The sequence below is a fragment of the Girardinichthys multiradiatus genome, chromosome X (genome assembly GCF_021462225.1).
Source record: "Girardinichthys multiradiatus isolate DD_20200921_A chromosome X, DD_fGirMul_XY1, whole genome shotgun sequence".
Classification (NCBI taxonomy): domain Eukaryota; kingdom Metazoa; phylum Chordata; class Actinopteri; order Cyprinodontiformes; family Goodeidae; genus Girardinichthys; species Girardinichthys multiradiatus.
The window spans coordinates 40,025,464-40,045,870 of NC_061817.1; the positions used below are offsets into that span (position 1 = coordinate 40,025,464).

The 20,407-nt window shown below is 44.9% G+C and overlaps 1 protein-coding gene across 2 annotated transcripts; it reads left to right on the forward strand.

Moving 5' to 3' along the window:
* The first annotated feature begins 2,119 nt into the window (after nt 1-2,119).
* On the forward strand, nt 2,120-18,800 carry LOC124862271 (jmjC domain-containing protein 8-like). Of its 2 annotated transcripts, none has more exons than XM_047356091.1 (9): nt 2,120-2,267; nt 2,344-2,439; nt 7,799-7,847; nt 9,140-9,236; nt 9,307-9,375; nt 9,473-9,592; nt 13,946-14,013; nt 18,152-18,286; nt 18,408-18,800. In XM_047356091.1, exons 1-9 carry the CDS (start codon nt 2,194-2,196, stop codon nt 18,486-18,488), a joined length of 789 nt encoding a protein of 262 aa, XP_047212047.1. In that variant the 5' UTR covers nt 2,120-2,193; the 3' UTR covers nt 18,489-18,800. The 2 variants fall into 2 exon arrangements, with proteins under 2 accessions (XP_047212047.1, XP_047212046.1); XM_047356090.1 differs by having other exon boundaries at nt 18,424-18,800.
* The last annotated feature ends 1,607 nt before the right edge of the window (nt 18,801-20,407 follow it).

Here is a 20,407-nt window from a genome sequence, read left to right on the forward strand (position 1 = left end):
CATGGTTGGATCTGCTCGGGCGTAGACGGCTGCCTACGGGGCCAGTGGGCTCGTCACTGCAACTCCCTGGGACTTCAACACTGTGGTTGCTGGGTAGTTCCCCTGGGGCGGTCCCCTGCTCTTCTCTGGGGAGGTTGCGGTAGTCCCGGTGGTTCTCCTGGGGTTCCTGTGCTCTGGGGGGCCTTTGGATGTCTGTGGCTCGGATCTCCTCCGTATCTGTCCTGGGTCCAGGGGGGCAGGTCTGTGGCTCCTCACGCTCACTATTGCATATTTTTAAGGAGAATCCTTGTATACACAAGCGTGCTCACACTTAGACCGAGAGGTGTTTACATTCAGGTGTTAACAGATACACAAATTTTCTATATTGAGCCGCATTTACCACTAAATACACTGCTCAAAAAAATAAAGGGAACCCTCAAATAACACATCCTAGATCTGAATGAATGAAATATTCTCATTGAATACTTTGTTCTGTACAAAGTTGAATGTGTTGACAACAAAATCACACAAAAATCATCAATGGAAATAAAATTTATGAACCAAAGGAGGCCTGGATTTGGAGTCACACACAAAATTAAAGTGTAAAAACACACTAGAGGCTGATCCAACTTTGATGTAATGTCCTTAAAACAAGTTAAAATGAGGCTCAGTATTGTGTGTGACCTCCACGTGTCTGTATGACCTCCCTACAACGCCTGGAGATGCTCCTGATGAGACGGTGGATGGTCTCCTGAGGGATCTCCTCCCAGACCTGGCCCTCCAAAGAAATGTCACCCCACACCATTACTGACCCACTACCAAACCAGTCATGCTGAAGGATGTTGCAGGCAGCAGATCTCTCTCCACGGTGTCTCCAGACTCTGTCATGTCTGTCACATGTGCTCAGTGTGAACCTGCTTTCATCTGTGAAGACCACAGGGCGCCAGTGGAGAATTTACCAATCCTGATGTTCTCTGGTAAATGCCAAGCGTCCGGCACGGTGTTGGGCTGTGAGCACAACCCCCATTTGTGGACGTCGGGTCCTTATACCATCCTAATAGAGTCGGTTTCTAACCGTTTGTGCAGACACATGCACATTTGTGGCCTGCTGGAGGTCATTTTGCAGGGCTCTGGCAGTACTCCTCCTGTTCCTCCTTGCACAAAGGTGGAGGTAGTGGTCCTGCTGCTGGGTTGTTGCCCTCCTACAGCCTCCTCCACGTCTCCTGGTGTACTGGCCTGTCTCCTTGTAGAACCTCCAGGCTCTGGACACTACGCTGACAGACACAGCAAACCTTCTTGCCACTGCTGGCATTGATGTGCCATCCTGGATGAGCTGCACTACCTGAGCCACTTGTGTGGGTTGTAGAGTCCATCTCATGCTACCACGAGTGTGAAAGCACCACCAACATTCAAAAGTGACCAAAACATCAGCCAGAAAGCATCGGTACTGAGAAGTGGTCTGTGGTCCCCACCTGCAGAACCACTTCTTTATTGAGTGTCTTGCTAATCGCCAAAGATTTCCTCCTGTTGTCTTTTCCATTTGAACAACAAGATGTGAAATTGATTGTTAATCAGTGTTGCTGATTGAAGTTTGATTTACTTGGAGTTATATTGTGTTGTTTAAGGGTTCCCTTTATTTTTTTCAGCAGTGTACATCTTGCATTCATTAGTACTGCCCACTTTTTGGAAAAAAAAGCTGTTAATATGAACGTTTCTGCAGGTGTAGAAGCAAGCAGGGAGTTATCTTGTATTCTCTTCATCCTTCTTTCTTTCCTCCATTCTTTTCTTCTTCTCTCCCTTTCTTTTTGCCCCATCCCTCTCTCTTTCGTGCTTATTTTCTTCCTTTTCCTCTCTGTCTCCGTGCCCGAAACAACTGAAATAATCCCACAGTACTTTCTAATGAAGGTTCTTTTATAAATATCAAGCAGAGGTTTTTGCTCCACTTGTGAAAGTAAATCTGTTTGGCCTTTTTCCTGGTCTAAGTGCCAAAAAAATGCCAAAAATTCTGAACTACTCTGCCAGACTTTACTCTGTAAAGCTCATTTAACAAGTAAAAATGAAGTTCCGGTTTTCACATGATGTCCATGAATGCACCACAGGCCTGATTAATGTGGTGCTTTCTGATTGGCTCTCCGGCAGGAAGTCCGCCAGCAGTGGAGGTGCGAGATGATGTTCTCCTGGTAGTTGAGATCGGTCCAGAACTGGAAGGGCTGGATGGGGAACCGAGCTGCTCAGTTTGTAGCTGCATGTCTGATCTGCGCCGTGGGAGCGGAGGACGGGGGAGGATGGTGGGTTCACGGAACCGGAGACTGAGGCTCCGTTTGGGTTTTTACAGCAGAATAACATCCCGCTGTCTGTGAGCAGGTCACTGCCTGCAGACCTCAGTTTAGGAGATGAAGGAACCTGTACCATCGAGGTTCTGGACGGATCAGAACTGTCTCACCAGCAGTTCATTGAAAGGTGAGTAAGCAGTAATCAGTACAAACCAACAGATAGAGATGACCCCGGATATAGAATATAGAATAGAAATCTAGTATAGTGGTCTACCAGCTGTAGCAGATAATCTGCTAAATATACAAAAATATATAAAAGACAAATGATTAAAGAATTAACAGTAATAGATAATGCTGCTAAATAAACAAATAAAAAGTGAATGTATATTTTAAATTTCAAAAATAATATTACCATCCTGTTTACTTCTGAAAGTTTAAATGTATTTGGACATTAAACAATAAATGTGATGAGATTCCCTCCAGATTAAAGAAGAGGTTCTGTTTCTCTGCGCTGCTCAGGACCAGACGATGTTCTGATGATTAAAGGGGACCTATTATGCAAACATCACTTTTTGATCGTTTTTATTCTTTCATTCGGGTCTCTAATTCTTCTACAAACAGTCCAACGCTAAAAAAAAAATTCATTTAGCTGTTTTTTTGGCTATAAAAGTTTTACTTTTACTTGAAAACGCGCGGTTTCAAAGGCGTAATTGTGATGTCACAATTACGCAATTACACCCAGGATTATGGAAGCTCTTGGTCCTCTTGGTAAATTTGCTAAATCTTCCATCAGGAACCTTGGTGTAACCTTTGACTCTGCTTTCTCCTTAGATACCCACATCAAATCTCTGGTTCACTCTTGTTTTTATCCTTTACGTAACCTTGCTAAGTTAAGTCCCATTGTGTCACGTTCTGAACTTGAGATTACTATCCATGCATTCATGTCGTATTCATGTTGTAATACTTTATTTACCTGTCTTAGCAAAAACTCCCTGAAACGTCTCCAGGTTGTTCAGAACGCTGCTGCTAGACTTCTGACAAAATCTTCTAAGTATTCCCACTCCACACCGTTACTCATTTGTGAGTCTAACCAGGTAGTCAGCAGCACAGGAGCACCACAGGGGACGGTACTCTCACCATTCCTTTTCACTCTATACACCTCAGACTTCCAGTACAAGACAGACTCCTGTCATCTGCAGAAATACTCAGATGATTCTGCAGTCGTTGGTGGATCAGAGATGGACAAGAAGCTGAGTACAGGAAGGTGGTGGACCTCTTTGTGGCATGGTGTGGAAACAATCATCTCATTTTGAACGTGACTAAAACAAAAGAGATGATTGTAGATTTTAAGAGAAACAGGAATAAGTCAACAACTATTTCCATCATAGGAGAAGAAGTGGAGGTGGTGGAGGAGTATAAATACCTCGGTGTTCACCTGGACAACAGACTAGAGTGGAGATGCAACTGTGAAGACATCTACAAGAAGGGACAGAGCAGACTGTACTTCTTGAGGAAGCTTAGGTCCTTTGGTGTTTGCAGCAAGATGCTGCATATCTTCTATAAGTCTGTTGTGGAGAGTCTGATCTCTTCTACCATCATCTGCTGGGGAAGCAGCATCAGAACCAGGGACTTAAAAAATCTCAACAAGCTGATAAAGAAGGTTGGCTCTGTTCTGGGGACTCCTCTGGAACCTCTTGAGATCATTGTGGAAAGACGGATTCTTCATAAAATGAAGAACATTATGGAGAACCCTGAGCATCCTCTTCATGAGACTGTCCTACAACAACAGAGTGTCTTCAGTCAGAGGCTTCTTCAGATCTGCTCACAGCCATCAGCATCTACAACGACTCTTTGAAGAAACCTTCATAATATGAGCTATAACAACATTTAATTTCCCTTTGGGATTAATAAAGTATTTTTGAATTTGAATTGAATTGAATTGAATCCAGCTGCACTGGCTCCCCATTAAATTCAGAGCTCAGTTTAAGATTCTGGTCCTGACTTATAGAGGTCTTCATGGTCAAGCCCCAACTTATATCAGTGAACTCTTATATCCGTACATTCCCCCCAGGTCTCTGAGGTCATGTGATAAAGTCCTACTGGCTGTACATCACACAAGGCTGAAAACTAAGGGTGATAAAGCTTTTGCAACAGTAGCTCCCCGTCTCTGGAACTCTATCCCCTTGTGTATAAGGACTGCGGATTCGGTGGTGTCTTTTAAAAACAGCTAAAAACTCATCTTTTTAGGCTTGTGTTTGGTTAGTTTATTTTTGATTTGATCTTATCTTCTATTTTACATTTATAAATATATTATTCCAATTGTACTTTGTATTAGTGTTGTGAAGCACTTTGTGATCTGTGTCTTGAGAGGTACTATATAAATAAAATTTTACTTACTTACTTACTTACACTGGCACCTACCTGAGTCCCGCCCCTGACAATCACCTGAAGCGGAGCTCCACCCACTTGATTTCCAGTAGAGGATCTGCTTTAACGTGGCTGCCCTCGGAGGCAGAGGTTCTGTTGTTGGCTGCAAAGACCCACATGTGTCCAAGCACATTCTCCCGCTGTGGGATTACAGAGGTCCATTGAGGACTATTGTAATTCTTTACTATCAGGATGTCCACAAAATGCAGTTAAAAGCCTTCAGCTGATTCAAAATGCTGCAGCAAGAGTTCTGATGAAAATTAAAAAGAGAGATCATATTTCTCCTATTTTAGCTTCCCTTCATTGGCTCCCTGTTAAATCCAGAATATAATTTAAAATTCTCCTCCTCACATATAAAGCCCTTAATGATCTAGCTCCATCATACATCAGAGATCTGATTGGTCCATATGTTCCTAACAGAGCACTTTGTTCTCAGACTGCAGGTTTACTGGTGGTTCCTAGAGTCTCTAGAAGTAGAATGGGAGGCAGATCTTTTAGTTATCAGGCTCCTCTCCTGTGGAACCAGCTCCCAGTTTTAGTCCGTGAGGCAGACACCCTGTCTACTTTTAAGGCTAGGCTTAAAACTTTCCTTTTTGATAAAGCTTATAGTTAGAGTGGCTTAGTTTATCCTGAGTTATCTCTGTAGTTATGCTGCTATAGGCTTAGGCTGCTGGAGGACATAATGACCACTTTCACCCTCTCTGCTACTTTCTCATACTACTCTCCAATTTTGTATTATTTGCTGTTATTTCAGTTTTTAACTTTGTTCTCTCTTTTATCTTCCTAGAAGCTACACCTGGCCTTACTCTGTGTCTACCTGTGACACCTTTCTGGAGAGGGGCATCGTCCGAGCTTCTGCTGGCAACAACTTAATGCTCACCTTCTACCAATGATCCACATAGCCCTGTCTTTCAGTGTTTAACCCTTTCTCTCTCCTAGACATGGCTACTGACTGAGCTTCTACTGTAACTAACTCTATGTTCTCTCTTTCAGACTCTAACCTTGAAAACTGGCTCAGAGTTTATCTGTTCTTTCTTTCTAGATGAAATGACTAAAGGAGCTACAGGGGTTGGACAATGAAAGTGAAACAGCTGTCATTTTAGTGTGGGAGGTTTCATGGCTAAATTGGACCAGCATGGTAGCCAGTCTTCATTGATTGCACATTGCACCAGTAAGAGCAGAGTGTGAAGGTTCAATTAGCAGGGTCAGAGCACAGTTTTGCTCAAAATATTGAAATGCACACAACATTATGGGTGACATACCAGAGTTCAAAAGAGGACAAATTGTTGGTGCACGTCTTGCTGGTGCATCTGTGACCAAGACAGCTTCTACTGTGACTAACTCTATGTGCTCTCTTTCAGACTCTAACCTTGAAAACTGGCTCAGAGTTTATCTGTTCTTTCTTTCTAGATGAAACGACTAAAGGAGCTACATCCATTAACATTTACTTTTCCTTCCCATAGAAAGTACTCCTGGATCAGTGTTTCTTTGTTCTCTTTGTGTCTCTGCTCTGTTCTCTCAAACCTCCAGTCGGTCGTGGCAGATGGCCGCTCACACTGAGCCTGGTTCTGGTTCTGCTGGAGGTTTCTTCCTGTTAAAAGGGAGTTTTTCCTCTCCACTGTCGCTACATCCATGCTCAGTATGAGGGATTGCTGCAAAGTCAACACCAGTGACTGTCCACTGTCTCTACATGCTCATCCAGGAGGAGTGAATGCTGCAAGTCACTGACTGGATGCAATCTGCTGGGTTTCCTTAGATAGAAAAACTTTTTATCCAATTTGAATAAATAACTGAATCTGACTGAACTGTTCAATGATTAGGATTAATTGGAATGTATGAACCTGACTGTTGTGAAGAACCTTGAGACAACATGTGTTGTGAATTGGTGCTATATAAATAAACTGAACTGAAGTGAATCTTCCCACAAACGTAGGTATGTTTTCAAGCATTTTCCTCTGATGATGTGGTATCTGGTGTGTTGGATGGGTGCGAGGACTTGTTATCACTCATGTAAAAACTTTGTGCTGTAATGCACTTGCACTCTGCTCTGTATCTCTGGTATGCAGTCCTCCCTGGTGTGTTGGATTCTGTTATCTATTTGTACACACACACCAGAGGCCCGTGAGAATCAGCCTCATTTCCGTCTCACACACACACCCTGTCTGAACTGTCTGTTGAACTGTGTTTGGACCACAGCAAATAAATAAAGATATAGGGTGTCAAAACTTTGTAGTTGCACTGCAAAGTGGGCTACCCTTGTCACAAGTAAAACTGACTGTATCGTTCTTACCTCTGAGTTGACTAAATAATACCTAACAAGGTGTGACGCAGATGAGAGCAGGTGTGTGATGTTTGTCTCTAGGCAACCGTGACAGCATCCCGGGCGGAGCGAGGAGGTCCTGCTTAGATTCCACCACTACAGTTTTGCTGGCCTTGGTATCTCATGCGTTTTATTTTTGTTCATTTGCTTTATATAATCTTAACAGGTGTGACAGGAATGTATATCGGATATTTTGTATGTTACGGGAAGGGTGGCAACCCTCATTGGTACAAAATATTTTGATTTATGAAGATGACTTTCTGAAGCTATCATTCAGAAACTGCTTGCACCATCCTTGATGGTTCTTCAGGTGGCTCCAGCTCTGCTTCTGGGTCGGACCCAGGGTCAGAGATGTATGGCTGTACTGTTGCACATCTGCTGGCAGCCATTTTCAGGTGTATGAAGTGCTGGTTGGGGGCGTGGCCAGACACTGCTAATTTGCATAAAAGCGACAGAGCCGTAAAACAGCTGATTCTGAAAGGAGCTCAAAAAGGAGGAACTGAGGAGGTGAAATCTCATGATCTGAGAATGAAAGATGTAATCAACATGTTTTGTATAGGCCATAGACCTGTCCCAAATGTTTAAAAGGAAGTATAATAGGTCACCTTTAAAGCACCATGTCAGCAACATTATTTAACCTCTCAATAACATGGCTGAGTCCAACGACTCTGAGCTTTAACGGAACCAAGCCAAAAAGATCCAAACCAGTTCATCTAAAGATGATTGAGTGGAGAAAGGTCTGCCGAACCTGGAGCAGTTTGTTAGGTGCACAGATTAATATGACTTGTTCTGTTTGCAGATATGCATTCAGCAGACCAGTTGTCCTCAGAGGTCTCACCAACAACACGGTAGGTTCTAAAATGAGGTTTACTGCTGATGAGGAGGAGGATGGTGTGGATATTGGTTCTTTTTACTGGTGTAAACCCAGTTTAAGAGGGTCATCTTCTCCCTGAGCCTTTATATTAAACTACCCTGCAAAGTATTCACACCCCCAGAAACCTTCAGATGTTTCTGGGAGTGGAGGCACCAAGACAACATGGAGCAGAACCAGCATAGGAAGGAGATTCTGAAAAGTGTCGTGTGTATCTGTCCTCTGGCTGCAGGTCTTTTGGGGTTTCTACAGATTAAATTCTTCTTTGTAAAACATCTCAAGCTCAGTCAGGTTGGATGGAGAACATCTGAGAACATCAGTTTTCACAGATTCTGGCTGTATGTTCAGGGTGGTTGTTCTGCTGGAAGGTGACCCTCCAGCCAGGGTCCAGTTATCTGCTGGTCAGTCCTCTAACCAGCCTCTCTGTCTTTGCTGGAGAAAAACATCCCCACACTATGATGCTGCCACCACTATGTTTTACTGTGAGGATGGTGTGTTCAGGGTCGTGCATGGCTTGTGATAAAACGGACTTCTTCTGGTTTTCTTGTAGCTTCTGTTCCTTAAAGATCCGATTTATGGAGTCCACAACAAACAGTTGTCTCTACTGGAGCTCTCTGCAGCTCCTCCAAAGTTGCCATGGAACTCTTGGGTGCTTCTCTGATTAATGCTCTCCTTGTCCAGCTGTTAGTCTAGGTGGACCTCCATGTCTTGGTAGGTCTGCAGGTGGTCCATCCTCTCTCCATGTTGAGAAGATGGACTGAACAGAGGTCTGGGAGATGTTCAAAGCTTGGATCTTGTTGTAGAACCAGACCCTGCTTTAGACTTCCTCCACACAGCTGGACTCTGGTTACTGCTTAGGAGGCTCCTGCAGGGAACATGTCGCACAGGATTTTATTTGGAACGGAAGCTGAATATAACTGTACGCCACACTTTTCAGATTCTTATCTGTAAAACATTTCGACATGTCGTTTTCCTTCCTCCTCACCGTTCTTCTGTGTTGTTCTGTCACAGGAAGTCTCAGTAAAACTGTAACGTTTGTTGCTGGAATGAGACAAAATGTTTTGGGGGGTGTGAATACCTTTACAAGTAAATAAACTCTACATCTGGGTCAACATCAGGTAACAAACCGGTTCAGAACCTTCCAGAGAATCTGTACTAACACAGATGTTTCTCTGCACCAGCAGTTTCTGCTTGGCTTTAACTGAAACCCAGAAGGTCCGGCTTCGCCCTGCCTGCAGCTGACTTTCTGGCTTCGTCTGTCTCTATTAGAAATTCCAGCATTTGTGCTCCAAGTCCAGTTTGCTGGAAAAGTACGGGTCCCTGAAAGTGAGGCTGAGTACTGCCAACACGCACTCGTACAGGAAAGGTAGGAACCTCTGAGAACCATGATCTTCTGGCATCTTCAACTGTTTAACTCTGTGTTTTCTCCGTCTCAGTGGACGTTCTCCTCCAGGAGTACGTAGATGAGTTCCTGAGGCCTCAGTCTGAAGACGCCCTCGGCAGCGGTGAGTTAAATCCAACCCGGGTTCTAACTCGGCCTCATCTCTCACATCTCATCGTAAAAATGAAAGCCATCTTGATATCGGATGTTCTCCTCCGCAGAGACGCTGTATTTCTTTGGAGACAACAACTTCACCGAGTGGCAGAACCTGTTTGATCAGTATGAGTCTCCACCGTACGTCCTGCCGGACACAACCGGAGCGTACAGTTTTGGGATTGCAGGTCAGTGAGTCGGGAATAGCCCAAAAGAACATTTCCTGAAACCAAATGGTGCTCTGTGGTCGAACATTTCTCTTTGGATTTGATTTCATCCAAGCTTCTAGTTTTCTTCTTCTTCGATGTCAAACCTGAGAGCTCAAAGAAATTCTGTCCAGTTTGGTGCAAAAGGTCCAAATATTCCTGCAAAGTTTACCTTCAGATAAACAACTCTGCATGAAGTCTGGTCCCCATCAGAACCAACCTGGTGGTTCCATTAGGTTTTCTTGACCTTCCTGATGATTCTTTTGTTTGAAGACGGAATCTGCACCAAAGGCTTTTAAATCTGACTGAATCTAAAACGATCCGATCCATCTTCACCGGTGCATTAGAACATTTGTTTGCCAACAGTTCTGATTGTTGGACTGATGATACAGACATGCTGGATCAGAACCTCACAGGAAATATTGCCAGACCCTCCAAACATAAACGATGAATTTCGCTCCTATTGTCACTCGCTGTATTCACCTACAGTAAATTCAAATACGGTGGGATGCTTGGAAAAGATTTACCATTAAATTCATTTTCTCGTGGAGAAAGTACTGATCTTTGTGGTAGAAATGCTTTAGAAGAGCTTCACGAAGCTCCAAGGCGTATGAAACCACCTCCAGGTTAGGATGGTCTCCCTCCTGAATTTTATCTTTCGGAATCAGCTGGGATCTCAGTTCTTAAAAAGGATTTTCACATCTGTAGAAAAAGGTGCTTTTATAAATGATGGAAACCAAGCAATAATTACTGTTTTACCTAAAACCAAATAAAGACCCTACACTTTCTAGTAATTATAGACCTTTTAATAACTTAATTAGTAATTACAGACTGCTTTTAAATACTGACATCGAAGCTTTTGCACGAATTCTCTCCCAAAACATAAATCCATACGCATCTAAATTAGTGAACTATGATAAAACAGGCTTCATTAAAAACCGCATAGCACCTGATAACATGAGACGCTTACGCTATATTTATTCGTCACTGAATTCAATAGGTTCTAAAAATTATACAGAAATTTAGAACGATGGGCAAATCTTCCAGCTACCGTACAATTTCATGTTTCAGGTATAGATTTTTACTCCGCAGTGCTACCTGACTCTCCTCCTGACAATTGGGAACATGTTAACTCTCTTGTTTCAATGTTTCTATTGAAAGGAACCAGACCAAATACACTGCTCCAAAAAATAAAGGGAACACTCAAATAACATCCTAGATCTGAATGAATGAAATATTCTCATTGAATATTTTGTTCTGTACAAAGTTAAATCTGCTGACAACAAAATCAGACAAAAATCATCAATGAAAATCAAATTTATGAACCAATGGAGGCCTGGATTTGGAGTCACACACAAAATTAAAGTGTAAAAACACACTAGAGGCTGATCCAACTTTGATGTAATGTCCTTAAAACAAGTTAAAATGAGGCTCAGTATTGTGTGTGACCTCCACGTGTCTGAATGACCTCCCTACAACGCCTGGAGATGCTCCTGATGAGACGGTGGATGGTCTCCTGAGGGATCTCCTCCCAGACCTGGCCCTCCAAAGAAATGCCACCCCACACCATTATAGACCCACTGCTGAAGGATGTTGCAGGCAGCAGATCTCTCTCCACGGTGTCTCCAGACTCTGTCACGTCTGTCACATGTCTTCAGTGTGAACCTGCTTTCATCTGTGAAGACCACAGGGCACCAGTGGCGAATTTACCAATCCTGGTGTTCTCTGGTAAATGCCAAGCGTCCTGCACGGTGTTGGGCTGTGAACACAACACCCATTTGTGGACGTCAGGCCCTCATACCATCCTCATGGAGTCGGTTTCTAACCGTTTGTGCAGACACATGCACATTTGTGGCCTGCTGGAGGTCATTTTGCAGGGCTCTGGCAGTGCTCCTCCTGTTCCTCCTTGTACAAAGGTGGAGGTAGCGGTCCTGCTGCTGGGTTGTTGCCCTCCTACGGCCTCCTCCACGTCTCCTGGTGTACTGGCCTGTCTTCTGGTAGCGCCTCCAGGCTCTGGACACTACGCTGACAGACACAGCAAACCTTCTTGCCACAGCTCACATTGATGTGCCGTCCTGGATGAGCTGCACTACCTGAGCCACTTGTGTGGGTTGTAGAGTCCGTCTCATGCTACCACGAGTCTGAAAGCACCACCAACATTCAAAAGTGACCAAAACATCAGCCAGAAAGCATCGGTACTGAGAAGTGGTCTGTGGTCCCCACCTGCAGAACCACTCCTTTATTGAGTGTCTTGATAATCACCAAAGATTTCCTGCTGTTGTCTTTTTCATTTGAACAACAAGATGTGAAATTGATTGTCAATCAGTGTTGCTGATTGAAGTTTGATTTACTTGGAGTTATATTGTGTTGTTTAAGTGGTCCCTTTATTTTTTTCAGCAGTGTATATCATTAACTACTCACTGACACCAATCTTCAGGTGGGCTTTCTGTTTCCAGTTTTAAATATTATTATACATATATTATATATTTCACACCCAAAACCAGATATCTAATGAAACTTGCATCTACTCCAAAATGTGATAAATATTGTTGGTACTTACATGCATATGTTTTGGGAGTGTAAAAAGGTTTATCTGTTCTGGAAAATGGTCCACTCTTATTTAACCAAACTGCTGGATTACAGCTTCTCTCCACAAATTTCATTAATCAATAATTACAACAAATTATCAAACTGGACCTTTCCACAAATGAAAGTTCCCCTGGCAAGAATAACTGCAGCCAAAAGATGTTAGCCCTTCGTTGGCAATCTCCAAAAAACCTCACAGGTACCCACTGGGTCAATGCATTCGCTTTATTATTACTGTAAAAAACTGTGCGTCTAGCAGCTACTGATTGCAGATTACTCGTCAACTGAGTCTTCCTCGGTCAGAAGGAATAGGTCAACTCCAAGGATGCAGTTTAGAATATTTATTCAGAAAGAAATAGCAGCAGGTACATGGGGCATGATGAGGAGACCGATGCAGATGCAGTTTCTGGTTATGCGTGTGTGTGTATTTGTGTGGTTATCTAGAACAGAAACAATAATAGAATATATATTAATAACCATGTAAGTAAACTACAACTGCACATGAATAAAAAATTGAAACTGGCCTACGGTACCACGGAAAATCCCATAGGGGGCACTCTAACATCACTCATTAATTATCAATTAAATGCAATGAAGGGTTGCACGGTGGCGCAGTTGGTAGCACCGTTGCCTTGCAGCAAGGAGGTCCTGGGTTCGATTCCCAGCCTGGGGTCTTTCTGCATGGAGTTTGCTTGTTCTCCCCGTGCATGCGTGGGTTCTCACCAGGTACTCCAGCTTCCTCCCACAGTCCAAAGACATGCCTGTTAGGTTAATTGGTCTCTAAATTGACCTTAGGTGTATGAATGAGTGTGTGCTTGGTTGTTTGTTTGTTGCCCTGCGATGGACTGGCGACCTGTCCAGGTGTACCACGCCTCTCGCCCGTAGACTGCTGGAGATTGACACCAGCTCCCCCGCGACCCAAGTGGTAGAAAATGACTGACTGAATGCAATGAACAGACGCCAGAAACGGTCAAATGAACAGCAATATCACATCACACTTACATTCATAACATATATTCGGCTGAAGGCATAACTTAAATATTGAATGGCTGGTTTGTAGCGCATGTTGAGGGCTGTCTCAGGATCTGCTGTAGCAGATGAATATGAGGACAACCTCGGGTCAATGGCTGAACCAAACATTCAGCCAAATAAACTATACTTACATCATAAGAACGCACAAGGACTCAAACACAGGAGACTAGCAAAAGATCAGCAGGTGATCCCTGCACCCAGGACGCTGCTCTGACCTCTGAACCACACTAAAGAAACAGAAAGTGACTCGCTAAGCTGAGTGCAACTACAAAACAAACAGGTGCGTCATGGGTAATGTAGTGTAGGGCACTAACTTAACAATATGTAACTGTAGCAAAAAACTGTTACACTGTGGACTGAAATCTTACTAGATTTAGATAAACGTAATACTTATTAACTTATTTGTTTTCAAACATAAACTGCTCATTGGTTGTTTCTGTTAGAAATGAAAATGATGTATGTACATGTCCTTCATACATGTGCTTCAAGTGATAAAAGTATGACCATGTTATCGCTGGGAAATCCCACGAGTGAAACGCATGTATCAGAAATAGAGCTCCTGTGTCACCACGAGCCACAGTTTAATTAATACATCTCCTTTTGTAAACGAAAATGCATTTGTACTTACTGTAAAATTCAAAATAATTTATCACAAAAAAAGAAATGCTGGATTTGACATCACCTGCATCATGTTTGTGTTCCTTCCTTCTCCTTCAGGCCCTGGAACAGGAGTCCCTTTTCACTGGCATGGTCCTGGATACTCAGAAGTCATCTATGGAAGAAAGGTGATATCCACAAAGGACCCTTAGTTCCCTCACTGACCGTGTTCGGTTCAGTAAATCAGGAAAACATGGAATTACGTGCCCAGTATTCCCAGTTTATAGAGCAGCTGGATGCACCATTATTGTAGTCGCACGTGAGTTTTATTGCCTTCTCACTGCACTGCTCTTGGAAAACCTACCCATTTTTCCTGGTCCTGGTCCTGGCCAATCAGTGAACAGCAGTCTGTTCACGTCACATGTAGCTCCTGAGCAGTCGGACCTGCTCAGGAGCAGGGACCAAAAAAAACTGGTACCGACATGGAAAAACAGGAATGGAAACGCACGTAAAGTGGAGCCGGGCCAAATCGAGCCACTGGAAAAGGAGTAGAACTGAAATAAGAGCACTAGCAAAGATCACTTTTTTGAACAAACAAGTGCAGCCACCTCCTTGAACCGCCACCTTAACGTGGTGGAGGGGTTTGAGTTCTCAAATAATCCTAGAGGCTATGTTGTCTGGGGCCTAAATGCCCCTGGTAGGGTCTCCCATGGCAAACAGACTCTAGGTGATGGGTCAGACAAAGAGTGGTTCAAGAATCCCTCATGAGGACGAAAATTTCGAGGTACAAGACGTCACCCGGTACGGCGGAGCCAGGGTCCCACCCTGGAGCCAGGCCTGGGGTCAGGACTCGCTGGAGAGCGCCTGGTGGCTGGGTTGCTCCTCGCGGGACCCGGCCGGGCCAAGCCCAAACGAGAGACGCGAGGCCATCCCCCAGTGGGCCCACCACCTGCAGGAGGAACCGTGAGGGACCTGTGCAAAGAGGATTGGGTGGCGGACGAAGGTGGAGACCTCAGCGGCCTGATCCCCGGATGCTTAGGCTGGTTCTAGGGACGTGGAATGTCACCTCGCTGGGGGGGAAGGAGCCTGAGCTTGTGCGGGAGTTCGAGAAATGTCGACTAGAAATAGTCAGTCTTGCCTCCAAGCGCATAGTGAGGGTCTGCTTGGAACGTCTGGCGGAGCCCTCGGCCAGGGATGTATTCAACTCCCACCTCCGGGAGAGCTTTGACCAGATTCCGAGGGATGTTGGAGACATAGAGTCCGAGTGGACCATGTTCTCCACATCTATTGTTGATACTGCTGCCCGTAGCTGCGGCCGTAAGGTCTGCGGTGTCTGTCGTGGCGGCAATCCCAGAACCTGGTGGTGGACACCGGCAGTAAGGGAAGCTGTCAAGTTGAAGAAGGAGCCCTATCAGCTGTGGTTGGCTTGTGGGACTCCTGAGGCGGCTGACGGGTACCGTGAGGCCAAGCGTGCTGCGGCCCGGGGTGTGGCAGAGGCAAAAACTCGGGCCTGGGAGGAGTTCGGTGAGGCCATGGAGAAGGACTGCCGGTTGGCCTCGAAGCGATTCTGGCAAACCGTCCGGCGCCTCAGGAGGGGGAAGCAGTGCTTCGCCAACACTGTTTATAGTGGGGGTGGGAGGCTGCTGACCTCGACTGGGGACATTATCGGCCGGTGGAAGGAGTACTTCAAAGATCTCCTCAATCCTGCCATCACGAATTCCCTGGTGGAAACAGAGGCTGGGGACTCGGGGTTGGACACCCAGGCTGAAGTTACCCAGGTGGTTAAAAAGCTCCACGGTGGCAGGGCTTCGGTGTTGGATGAGATCTGCCCTGAGTACCTCAAGTCTCTGGATGTTGTAGGGCTGTAATGGTTGACACGCCTCTTCAACATATCATAGTGGTCAGGGACAGTGCCTCTGGACTGGCAGACTGGGGTCGTGGTCCCCCTTCATAAGAAGGGTGACCGGAGGGTATGTTCCAACTACAGGGGGATTACACACCTCAGCCTCCCTGGTAAGGCCTACGCCAGGGTATTGGAGAGGAGAGTCCGACCGATAGTCGAACCTCGGCTTCAGGAGGAGCAGTGTGGTTTTTGTCCCGGCCGTGGAACACTGGACCAGCTCTATACCCTCTACAGGGTGCTCGAGGGTTCATGGGAGTTTACCCAACTGGTCCACATGTGTTTTGTGGACCTGGAGAAAGCATTCGACTGTGTCCCTCGTGATGCCCTGTGGGGGTGCTCCAGGAGTATGGAATCATGGGCCTTTTATTAGGGGCCTTCCGGTCCCTGTACGAGCGGAGCAGGAGTTTGGTCCGCATATCCGGCACTAAGTCGGACCTGTTCCCGGAGCATGTTGGACTCCGGCAGGGCTGCCCTTTGTCACCGGTCCTGTTCATAACTTTTATGGACAGGATTTCTAGATGCAGCCAAGGGCCGGAGGGGGTCTGGTTTGGGGACCAGTGGATTTCGTCTCTTCTTTTTGCGGATGACGTGGTCCTGCTGGCCCCCTCTAGCCAAGACCTACAACATGCACTGGGGCGGTTCGCAGCCGAGTGTGAAGCGGCTGGGATGAGGATCAGCTCCTCCAAGTCCGAGGCCATGGTACTCGACCGGAAAAGGGTGGCTTGTCCTCTTCAGGTTGGAGGGGAGTTCCTGCCTCAAGTGGAGGAGTTTAAGTATCTCGGGGTCTTGTTCACGAGTGAGGGAAGAATGGAGCGGGAGATCGACAGACGGATCGGTGCGGCTGCCGCAGTAATGGGGGCGCTGTGCCGGTCCGTTGTGGTGAAGAGAGAGCTGAGCCGAAAAGCAGAGCTCTCGATTTACTGGTCGGTCTACGTTCCTACCCTCACCTATGGCCATGAACTTTGGGTCATGAACGAAAGAACGAGATCCCGGATACAAGCGGCTGAAATGAGCTTCCTCCGTAGGGTGGCCGGGCACTCCCTTAGAGATAGGGTGAGGAGCTCGGCCATCTGGGAGGAGCTCGGAGTAGAGCCGCTGCTCCTCCACATCGAGAGGAGCCAGTTGAGGTGGCTCGGGCATCTATACCGGATGCCTCCTGGACGCCTTCCTTGGGAGGTGTTCCAGGCACGTCCCACCAGGAGGAGGTCCAGGGGACGGCCCAGGACACGCTGGGGGGACTATGTCTCGTGGCTGGCCTGGGAACGCATTGGGCTCCACCCGGAGGAGCTGGAGGAGGTGTCTGGAGAGAGGGACGTCTGGGCGTCTCTGCTGAGTCTGCTGCCCCCGCGACCCGGTCCCGGATAAGCGAAAGACGACGAGTACGAGTGCAGCCACTTTGGGAGTCGCAAGACATGAACTTCAGTTTATGTAACAAATATGTAAAATTATAATTACACAGTATTCAATGTAAATGGTTATCACCTGACATGTTGGATTTCAAGTACAAACTATTTCCAGTGTCACAACATGAGGAATGTGTGACTTATAATCTGTACCCCTACGTTAACTTTCAGGGGACCCCCATTGACTGTATAAAAGAGGGTTTACTTTGCTGCAGCATTTTTAACGCGTCCAAAAACAAAAAGAAATGACTCACAGGTATTGGCATTAACAATAATAAATGTTAGTAGCAGCATCACTATTTCATTCCCCATTTTGTTGCTTCTCTCTGAAATCGTCCGTTTCAGAATCAGGAGATTAACCAAAGAACAGTAGAGACATCTGAGATGTTGCTGTGCTGGCACAAGTCTGAAAAATCACTAACATTAGCTGTTGTTGTTAGCATTAGCATGCTAGGATTAGCGGTTAGGCATGCTAATGTTAGTCCTTAACAACATTAGCATGCTGATGTTGTGCTGACAGAGCATGCTAATGTTAGTTTTTACCATTAGCATGCTAATGCTTAAACCAACGTTGTTAGCATTGAGAATAATGCCAAGCTAAAGCTAAACAGACTGAGCATGCTAACTAATTGAATGTTAGCTCTCATGCATTTCAGTGTTTGACCTCAGGACCAACACTAATGGTTAATGTTGCCATGGCAACTTGGGGTGCTTTTTTTGCTGCTGGATCCAGTTGGAGGTTCCTGAGGATACGTTTAGGGAAGAGTAAAGTGGATTTTTACGTGAAAAACACAACCTGCTCTATAAACATATACAAAATTCCTGAAAATGTTTGGTTTTTCGACACAATAATGAGCCAAATATAATTTGTGAACAATATAATACTGAAGCTGTAAACAAACAGAATCATTAAACTTCTCAACATTTTGTCCTGTTTAAACATTTTATGAACTGGACCATGTATAAAATTCCTACTCAGATCCCTGAAACTCTGTGACTTCTTCCCTTTCTGGCACATAGCGGTGGTTCCTCTATCCGCCGGAAAAGGAGCCTCATTTCCACCCGAACCGCACCACCCTGTCCTGGGTGACAGAAACATATCCCTACCTGCCGGAGGAGGAGGCTCCGCTGGAGTGCACGATCCGGCCCGGAGAGGTGAGCTTGAACTTATTCTTAGGCTATATTTACATTACAGCTTATTCAGATTGTATTTTCCCATCTTTCTTAAATCTGTAACTGATTTAATCCTCCTTTTTCTGCCATATTGGTTCATCAGGTTCTGTTCTTTCCAGACCGCTGGTGGCATGCCACCCTCAACCTGGACACCAGTGTCTTCATCTCCACCTTTCTGGGCTGAGCTTCATCTACAGGGGATTTCTTAAAGCATTCCTCCAAACAGTTCTGTCTGCCGGCTGACAGGAAGGGAAACCTAACAGGAATCAGATTTAGGCTCAACTGTACTCAAAGGGCCAATTTCTATTCTTCATTTCAAGTTTTAACCACTCCACTTTTGTCATTTCTGGGGCATTTATGCTATTTCATACGGCGTTAACAAATATATTTTTGTGTGTTTAAAGCAAAAACTGTGTTGGAGGAAATGCTTCTCTGGAAAATAAAGATTTTGGACAATAAGGCAAAACTCTGCCTTATTGTTTTAAATAAGCTAGAATTTGTGCACATGAGGAAATCCTGCATGCATCTAAATTTTCTCTCTATAAAACAGAGAAATCCTGCTTTTCCTACAAACTAGACAGCTTTTAAATTGGGCTTTTATTGTTACTGAAGGCTGCAGGAAATTTTGCTGCATTTAGCGTCTTTCACCATCTTAGCCAAGTCCCACCAGGAGGAGGCCCGGGACACACTGGAGGGACTATGTCTCTCAGCTGGCCTGGGAACGCCTTGGGCTCCAACCAGAGGAGATGGAGGTGGTTTCTGGGGAGAGGGAAGTCTGGGCGTCTCTACTGAGACTGCTGCGCGTTCCAGGATAAGCAGCAGACGACGAGTAATTCAAAAAGGAAAATGAAGAGAATTTGCATTTTCCCCCAAATCTATGAAAAAAGAGCTTTACTTAACAGCAACAAATAACTCTGCAGATAATTCAAACGCAAAGATCTTAAACAGGTTGTATCAATGAGGTAAAATCATATTTAATAAATAGTTGACAGTTATTCTCTTTCTAAAAAGCAAAAACCTTGTTCACTAATTTTGTGTTTTAATCAAATAAATAAAAAGATTTTCTTAGAGATAAAAATATTTACAGCATATTTTTTACAGAAAAACGGTTGAACGATTCTACCAAGAATCTTGCTTGTTGATCAGAAATGAAGCTGCAGGTGCAGAATAAAGTTTGAAAGGAAAAGCCTCAATAAACTGCTCTAGAAATAAACAAACTGGGAGGAAAGGATTTCTCTGCAGATGGAAATTCAGCCCCTGAGGACAGAGAAAAAGAAGACGAGCAGAACAAGCAACAGCAAAGCTGAAAACACTGAGTGGACGGTTCTGCTGGACGCCTTGTAGAAGGTGATGTAGCCAGGCTGGTCCTTCCGGATCTGGTCTTTCTGTGCACATCAGACAAGTAGGTCACCACCAGCATGTTCTAATTAAACAGGAACCCAGTATGAGTGTGAGAACAGAACCTGACACGTCACAGAAGCCCTTTCCTCTGAAATTAGGGTCATGTTGGTTGTGCTAAATCCATACGTTGCATCACACTTGATGTTGGAGATGATGAGAAGGTTGACCTGCAGCCTCTCAAGTGATGGAAGATAAGCTGGAAGAAGATCAGATCTGAACAATTTCACCTCTTAGGGTCAAAAAGATTTTTCATTTGACTACAGAGAGAAAAACCCCAAGAAGTCCTTGGTTAGAGCAGATTTCCCACATTAGCAACCAACTCAGACCTTTATTTCATGCCAAACAAAATGACGCCAAGATGTTTTAATGTTTACCTCCCTACTACTGTATCCCAGCATCCCACATGTTCTAAAGGTTACTGTTTTTTTATTTAAGCTTTATTTAACCAGGAGAAAGTCCCACTGAGATTAAAACATTTTTCAAGGGAGTAAAACAAATAAAATTATTGTTACACAGTCTCTTATTTTTTCCTGTGTCTGACTTCCTGTCAGTCATTCATCAAAAATAGACCCGTTTCTGACCCCTAATTCACAGAGACTCCGTCATCTGGGCGTTTTGCTCTCTGTCACAAATAGAAGCCATTCTAGTGAGTGCAGTAATTCATACCAACTCTGTGGTGTGATGGAGAGGCCTCCTCCGCCA